Below are 8,194 nucleotides of genomic sequence, written 5' to 3'. Positions count from 1 at the left end.
CCACCTTCCACCGGCAACGCCGTTTTCTTAGTCACCGCAGTGATTAAAGAATCCACGGTAGGCCACAGATAGGCCTCACGTTCACTCACAGCCAAAGGATAGAGGCGGGACATAGCCCTAGCCACTTTAAGGCTCGCTTCTGGGACATCCCATTGAGCCGAAATTAAGGTGTGCATGGCATCATGTACGTGGAAGGTTCTAGGCGGGCGCTTCGTCCCCAGCATAATGGCAGAGCCAACAGGGGCTGAGGGAGAGACGTCCTCCGGAGAGGAAATCTTCAAAGTGTCCATGGCCTGTAACAACAGGTTGGGCAAATCCTCTGGGCCAAAAAGCCGCGCTGCAGAGGGGTCATCCGCTCCATCCGAGCGGGGATCCGTCTCCTCCAAGGAATCCGCAAAGGACCGTTGGGAGACCTCAGACACGCTGCCCTCATCTACATCGGAGGAGACAAATTCCTCCAAGGCCTGGGAATCAACCCGAGGGCGTTTACCTCTGGGAACCTCAACCTCTTTACCAGACGAGGGAGCAGGGGCAGCGTTGTGCATGAGGAAGGCCTGATGCAGCAGCAAAACAAACTCGGGGGAGAAACCCCCCAGACTGTGCACTTCCGCAGCCTGGGCAACAGCCCTAGACGCACCCTCAACCGGCGCTCGCAATAGCGGGGGAGAGACATGCTGCGCATCCAAAATGGCGTCCGGCGCGAAACTCCGCGAGGGAGCCGCACGGGAAGAACGGCTCTTAACTTTAGCCGCTTCTGTGCCGTCGCCCAAATTAAGGGCGTTCATGGCATTAATGTCTCCAACCTCAAGGGCGGCCGAAGAAGAAGCCGTCCGAGCCGCATGGCCGGCCAAGATGGCGGAGGCGAGGAGCGGGGGATGGGCGTTTATGGCGGGAAAAACCGCCACGCCGGAGGAAGGACCGGGACATTCATCGGTCACGAAACTGTCACCCAACAAGGGCGAATCAGGCTTTAAGGCCCCCGCATCCCCTCTAGAAGCGCTCAAGCGACCCGGGGAGCGACCCTTTGCGCCCTCGCCCTCCGACGCCATATGCCACGAGGAGAAGAATCGGGGAACCCCCTGCCCGCTATAAAAAGGTAAAAATTACCTGCTGTCCGCTCTGAGTTGTAACGACCTGGTGTCCCAGTGAGTAGCTGCAATAGACGCTTAAATAAACGTCGAAATAAACGCCTTTAAGGACGTTCAAAATTTTTTTTTTTTTTTTTTAACGGAGCCAGCGGGAGGGGGGAGAAAAGGAGGGACCTGGCACCACCAGGTTTGCACTTGCTCAAAAGAGCCCTCAACCCCAGGCACTCAACAAAACCTAAAAATTAGGCTTGGAGGCCTAGCCAGAGCTGCTGCTGTGTGTGACCACCACCTGCTGAGATAGAGAACATACTGGGGAGTTTCCGGCAGCACATGACCACATATAGGGAGGCAAAAGTTTGCTCTCTATCTCCACCTGCTGGTAGATGGACACAACCCACCAGTCTATGGATTGATCAGCTTGATGATATGGAATACAAGCTGATACACGCCACCACCTTCTCTTACATGAGCACGCAGTTGTGGAATGCACTACCTACAGCCCTGAAAACTATTGACGAAATAACTAACTTTCTCAAATCTCTTAAGACATATCTGTTAAACAAGGCCTACAAAGATAACCCATAGCCTTACAAAACTACCTCACCAACCCAGCCAGTATTATAGTCCACCTTCTATACTACCCTGCATAACATCCTCCTTCTTTCTGCCCTTACTTAAACCTTGTACATTACCAATTGTATCTGATAACCTGGAATGACTCTGTCATAACAAAACTCTGTAAGCCACATTGAGCCTGCAAATAGGTGGGAAAATGTGGGATACAAATGCAATAAATAAATTAAAAAAAAAAAATAATTCAGAAAAGTGCTTAAACCTTACCTTTTTGGACCATTTGTAAAATGTTTGTTAAAATTCAATATTTACCTGAAAAGTATTTTCCTAGGAACGCCTAGTTACTAGAACACTGAGTGGTAATTGCAGGAATAGAAATGCCAATTGTATTGCATCTGCTGGCTGCTGGGCACAACTCACAAATTCTGAGCTGTATGGTATGGATGCTAAGGAATGATTCTTTCCTTCTCTGCCTTCGCAAAGGCTATCTGGAGCCATATGTGAGCCAGAAAACAAATAGTACTTGATGGAGGTTGCCAGACTTTTTATTGGGCACAAGTACACTTTGTACATTTGTGATTTTAATCCTGACAGACTGAATCAGAATCAGTTTTTTTACCATTGCATCTACAGACTTGTATTTCCATATTCTAAGAAAAGCAGAACCAGAATTCTACACACTCAACAGAGCAAAATAAAACCAGAACTGGAACGGCATATCATAGCTGACTTTGTTCAAGTGGCAACCCTGACATGTTATTGTACAATACTTATCAATACTTGTTAATGACCGCTGCCTTATCAATAAGTACAAAACAATTGTAGGATCTTTACTTATGAGCAAGATTGTCAGAGGGTTGCAGAACACCGATGATCAACTGAGCCTCACTGTAGCAGAGAACTGGAGTTCTGATTTCCTTGATAACAAGCAACTGACAACTCTACGTGAGGAAAATGGATTTACAACCAAGACTGGCTTAACCTGAAGTAATTCAATTCCAATACTCATGTACCAACTTCAGTTTCATCTATGGTCATTTCACTTTGTTAAAACCTTGTTAAAACAACAAAGGCTGGTCTCTCCTGACACATAATTATAAATATTTGTGTTTTGATGACTCTCTAGGTAATTTTTACAAAATAATTTTGTTCAATCAAAATAAACTTCCATAATAATTTATGAAGTATAAACTAACACAAAACACCCCTAAAGTAACACAGTGTAACACATCCCACATAGCCATGTGTTAAAAATGAAACTTATCTTTTATACATGCTTTGCTGGAATCTCTCTCTCTCAAAGCGTTGGATTGAAGGATTTAATATTTGGACTTTGAGAAAGACAAATGGATTCCAGCAAAGTAAAAAAGATAAGTAATTTTTAACACATGGTTATATGGGATGTGTTTCAGTGTGTATTTAAGGTGTGTTTTTGTGCTAGTGTATACTTGATAATGTTATTACGGAAGTTTATTATAATTGAAAAAAATGATTTTGTAAAAATTACCTGCAGTCTCATCAAAACACAAATAATTTATACTTTGGAATATCTGATGACAATTGACAAGTTTAGTAGCCTATAGGAAGAAAGTGCAGACACAGAATTACACACATTAGGGGAAAATTCAGCCAGCGGTTGTGAGCTCCCCCCCCCCCCCCCCCCACCCTTGCTTACTCTGTTGCCGGCTAAATTAGACCTGGTTATTCAATGCCAGGTCAAGTGGGATATCAGGGCAAATATACAATCGAAGCACTGGTCATATGAACTGGCCTATTTTTGAAGTACACATTGGGACCAATATTCAAAGTGATTTAACCAGGCAGAAGAGGATCCTGCCCAGTTAAATTGCCTGTGCTCAGCTATCTGCCAATATTTAGCAGCACTTAACTAGCACAACCAGTAGAAGTTGTGGCAGCCATTTTAAACTCAGAGCCACCACAGGCAAGAGAGTGAAGACTGCTGCTGCCCTTCTTACACCAGATAACCAGGGACTGTTAAGGTAGGCCTGGGGTGTGTGTGTGTGTTTAAATCACTTCAGTTCCAATGCGTATTTCAAGAATAGGCCAGTCATGTCATCAATGCTTCCATTATTTGTATATTTGTCCTATCATTATTTTGGCCTCTACTCACTTAAGCCCTTCCATAAGTAGGCCAGTATTTGAGTTAAAGACCATCAAAGAACTCTCGTTAAGGGGTGGAAATAAGTTCACTTCATTTTGTTTCTTCAATATGCATCATGTATTGTAAACACATGGAAAGTATACTGGCTACACCATGATCCTCCTTTAATTCAAAACTTCTGGCAAAAAAACACTAATAGTGAAAAAAATATATATAAGACAGCAAGGGGAACAGGCAATGGTATTTTCTTGTACACTGGCCACTAAGTGAAGCTCATTGCTTTGGGAAAGGGTGAAGCAAATTTTTAAAAAATATGCCTGCTTTTCCTTTACAGTCCAGAAGATTCCTTGGAAAATTCTCTCTCAATGAAATGCCACCTTTATTTTATGTAGTTTTTTGCAATTCTCTTCTTACTCAACAGAAACCGCATTTATATTGCAACATTTTAGACACAGAACTGATAATTCTGCTTCTCCACAATGACACTGCCCTCTTTTTGAAATCTATCATCTGCATAAAAGACTGATGTCATAAATGGAAGACACTGACTTCAGAAGCAGAAACTGTAGCTGCAGAAGAGAAGAGACACTGTTTCCCCAGAGTACTTTTTGGTGGAAAGTTCAACACAGTAAACAATTATATTAAAGCCAAACTGTAAATATGATGTGATGTAAAGCTTTTTTTTGTCATTTTCTGAAATGATAGAAGCTCTATAATACAGGCCTTCTAGGAATACATAAACAGGACAAGGCTATTTTGGAATACACACAAAGCGGATAGGTGGCAAATGGCTTTAACCTCAATGTAGGTACATTCACTTGGATATCAGGAAAAGTGCTAAGGACTGAAACAATATAACACTGTTCTCCATTTCCACCAGTTACAATAATAAAATAAAATAGTCATTAACATGGACTCCCAGATATTCCAACCCTTTAAAAAAAATAGCAATGGCAATCTGACACCCGTAATACCCCTAGTTACATCTTTATAGAGCCAGAGTGCACACTTAGTGCTGGTCTTTGGTCCAGGTGGTCTGCTATCACTTGAACTAAATCAGAGGCTAATGCTGTCAAGTGGAGCAGACTGTGAAGATGGCATGGCAACAAGAAGCAGACAATGAGAAGTTAGAGTCCCACTTTATAGGATATCATGCCCTAAATGTTTATGCTCCCTTACCTTCTGTAGACATATAAATTGCATTAGTAGAAGGGAGATCATGCTTTTACATTAGCTTGTACGGCCTGGATTATGTCCTCTCTACTATCTTCCAGGCTCCCCAAAACATAAGGAATGTGACTAAGCAGAATTTAGAAATAACATTCAGTAAGGTGTTGCTGGTCAAAATATACTGTCCTTACACTGAAATGGCCTGCAGTGATGAGCTATTTGATATTCTTCATAGGTAAACATCTGAGAGAGACATTTGCTAAGGAGCATACACCAGTGTCACTGTGGCAGAAACCAATCATTCTTTCCCAGCACTATAATGCCACTCTCTTAAAGGAAATATCCCTGCCACAATTTAAGAGGCTAACATGCTAATGTAGTGCCTGTATTTTAGAATGGCTTGGAACTCAGCACATCAGCATACATTGCCTGTTCTCCATTATCAACCTATTGCTGATTGGGCACAAATTGCTAGGTAGAAGCCCAAATACCTAGCATGGACATGGCATTCCAGAGGTGCTGCAAGCACAAAGGAGGCAGAGGATGCCAATGTATCAGAGGAGGAAAACAGTCATGGTCCTGTTGGCAGTGTGTGCACATAAAGTTGTGTCAATAAATCTTTCAACCATATACATATGAATAATACATATGTATTTACAAAGATGTGGCTATTTCTAGTTATGAGACTTGTAAGTACTGGAAGGCATTCTAGATAGGTGTGAGCAAAAATACTCAAAGCAGAGAATTTCCAAGCCATCAGTTCAAAGCCTTCACTTCTCACAAACAGTAAGACTCAGGCTGTCTTTGCTATTATTTCCCAGTACTCGTTCCTCTGCTCTATAATCCAAGCTGCTGTTGGACAATTGGTTATCAAAGAACAATACAGAGAACAGTGAGTGCAAGGTCCCCAAGGCCACTTGTCTCTCAAGTCTCAATCCCCCACAGGCAAAGTCACAAGGTAAACAAAATATGGTGGAGGAAAGCCATAATTCTTTACAATCCTAAAATAAACATATTTTTCATTTTCGTGTATACCAATCAGCAACATAACCCATTTGAAAGGATGGTTTTTCCTTCTATAGCAGTTAGAGAGAAGCAGGTGCTCCAACCTATGTCATACAGTCAGGCATGGGGACATTACTGCATAACAGAAGGAATCCTGGGATCAGGGACAAATTGAAAATGTTTCTCTCTCTCTTTTTCCACTGCTACTGGTTCTCTACAAAAATTTCTTCCAGAATGTTAATAAGGTTTTCCAGCCCAAAAATATAACCCTTATCAGGTCCATCATGCACTGTGGGATCATCCCGGAAGCCCTTAAATGTGCTGTGTGCAAAGTCAATCATCCGCACATCCACTTTGGGGCTAGGGTGAGGACTGGGCATATCCTGTGAGGAGTCCATAGGACCAGTGTCTTTGTGGTTAGTGTGTGGCTCTGCCCTGGCACACTCCATGCCATCGTAGATGATGAGTAGGGAACTGGAGTAGAAGCGATAGGACGCCTGCCGTTCCAGCACAGCTACCAAGCTGCGCAGTTTGCTGAGAATAGGATGAAACAGGTCTCTGCGGAGGTCCACTCCATTGTGCAGATACTGGTAAAGTGCATGCCGGAAGCCCTCAATGGAAAGTCCTCGACCGTAATACTTGTTGCGGCACAGATAATGCCCTGAATCCAGCTGGAAAACCTAAACCAATGAGAAGATGCAGAATCACACTTAGAACCACAGCCAAATCTCTACATACAGCATAACCTGCAGTGAAAATATTTAGAGGTTCACACACTAACTAGAACTATTCCAAAGGTCATCAAGCAATCTCTTGTACAAACTATATTTAATGTGATACCATCCACAACACAAAGTAAGAATATACAGAAAAGCAACAAAACAGTTAAGACAATCTTCAAAAGCTTTTTACCCATGCCAATAGCAGTTTAACTAACTAAAGGGGCTGCCTGTTGCCTATTTCCCCTTACTAGGAAAGGAAAGTATAGGAAAGTAACAGCTAATAGTTCATGGGCTCCTCTTCTCTTACTTATGCTAGTTACAGTCACTGGTGATAGTAATTACCTTAAGTCTCTCCCTTCCTCTTTAATCTCACCATTATCTTTTCGCTTGGCCTGCTTCCTACTTTCAGTAACTTCTGATGCATCTACAAAGAATGGTGTACTTAATACCTTGCAAAATCAATATATTGGTTGTTTATCACAAACAGTAGGTTTCTTATGTTAAACAGATGGCAACCCTGGGGCGAATGAAGACGAACTTAAATCGAAAATAGGACAATACCACTACGTTTGAAACAAATACAATTTTACCAACCAAAGTGGCTCAATCATTTAACAGTTGCTATTCATCTTATGTGAGGAGGAAAAAAGCCTCTGTATTCCCGTTTCAGTACATACTTGTGTCTGTTAAACCGGCATGGAATCTTCATAGGCTAAAAAAACCTCATAACTTTAATGAACAAAACAGCAATCACATCACATTTGACAAACACTAATCTTTAGTGCCGCCCATGCAGTTGCAATTTAGCTTCACTCTGATTCAATCCCGGTTTAACAGACACAAGTATGTACTGAAATGGGAATACAGAGGCTTTTTTCCTCCTCACATAAGATGAATAGCAACTGTTAAATGACTGAGCGAATGAAGATGAGCCAGTGGAACAGGTCAAGATTTAGACAATTGCCTGCAATTCAAATTTTGAAGGCACTGAGGTGTGTCAACACCATCCAGATGTGCCACAGATTGTGATGTTCAACCAGTATCTGCAGCAGCAGCAGAAACTGAAGTAAACATCAGCACAAAGCCTAGTTGAAGGATCTGGCAGAAAACAAGAGACATCAGGGTTCAAATTCTATTTTTTTAAGCAATGCTCAGTATGATTTTGGCCAATTCACTTCACCGTACATTGTGTCAGATACAGACTGCAAGTTCACTTAAGCAGAGAAATACCTTTTGCATAGGTAACATGACTTGTCTTGAGGTTAGTTTAGAAAAGGTAGGAAATCAAACAAAAAAAGATACATGCTCATATATGCTCCTGTATCATACAGTAAACCATGGGGATATTATTGCATAACAAAGAATCCTGGTATGAGGAACAATTGGGGAGTTTTTCTCTCTCCTTCCCTATACGTTGTGTGATTTTTCTTGGTATCAAGGAACTTATGCAGAAGTAGAAGGGATCCTCACAGGGTCTGTACATACACGGTAGCTCACAGATCTGTGATTGCCCT

At 42.2% G+C, this 8,194-nt stretch overlaps 1 protein-coding gene across 1 annotated transcript in view; it reads right to left on the bottom strand.

Annotated features, from left to right (window-relative positions):
- Window positions 1–2,190: 2,190 nt before the first annotated feature.
- IP6K1 (inositol hexakisphosphate kinase 1) overlaps window positions 2,191–8,194 on the bottom strand; it is a 157,519-nt gene continuing 151,515 nt past the window's right edge. Inside the window, exon 6 of the mRNA XM_030205291.1 lies at window positions 2,191–6,638. Within this exon, the coding sequence (XP_030061151.1) occupies window positions 6,162–6,638 (477 nt within the window). The 3' untranslated portion in view covers window positions 2,191–6,161. The remainder of the gene's footprint in view (window positions 6,639–8,194) is intronic.

The sequence above is a fragment of the Microcaecilia unicolor genome, chromosome 6 (genome assembly GCF_901765095.1).
Source record: "Microcaecilia unicolor chromosome 6, aMicUni1.1, whole genome shotgun sequence".
Lineage (NCBI taxonomy): Eukaryota > Metazoa > Chordata > Amphibia > Gymnophiona > Siphonopidae > Microcaecilia > Microcaecilia unicolor.
The sequence above is the reverse complement of the archived record's forward strand: the minus strand, read 5'-3'. Positions and strand labels throughout refer to the sequence as shown.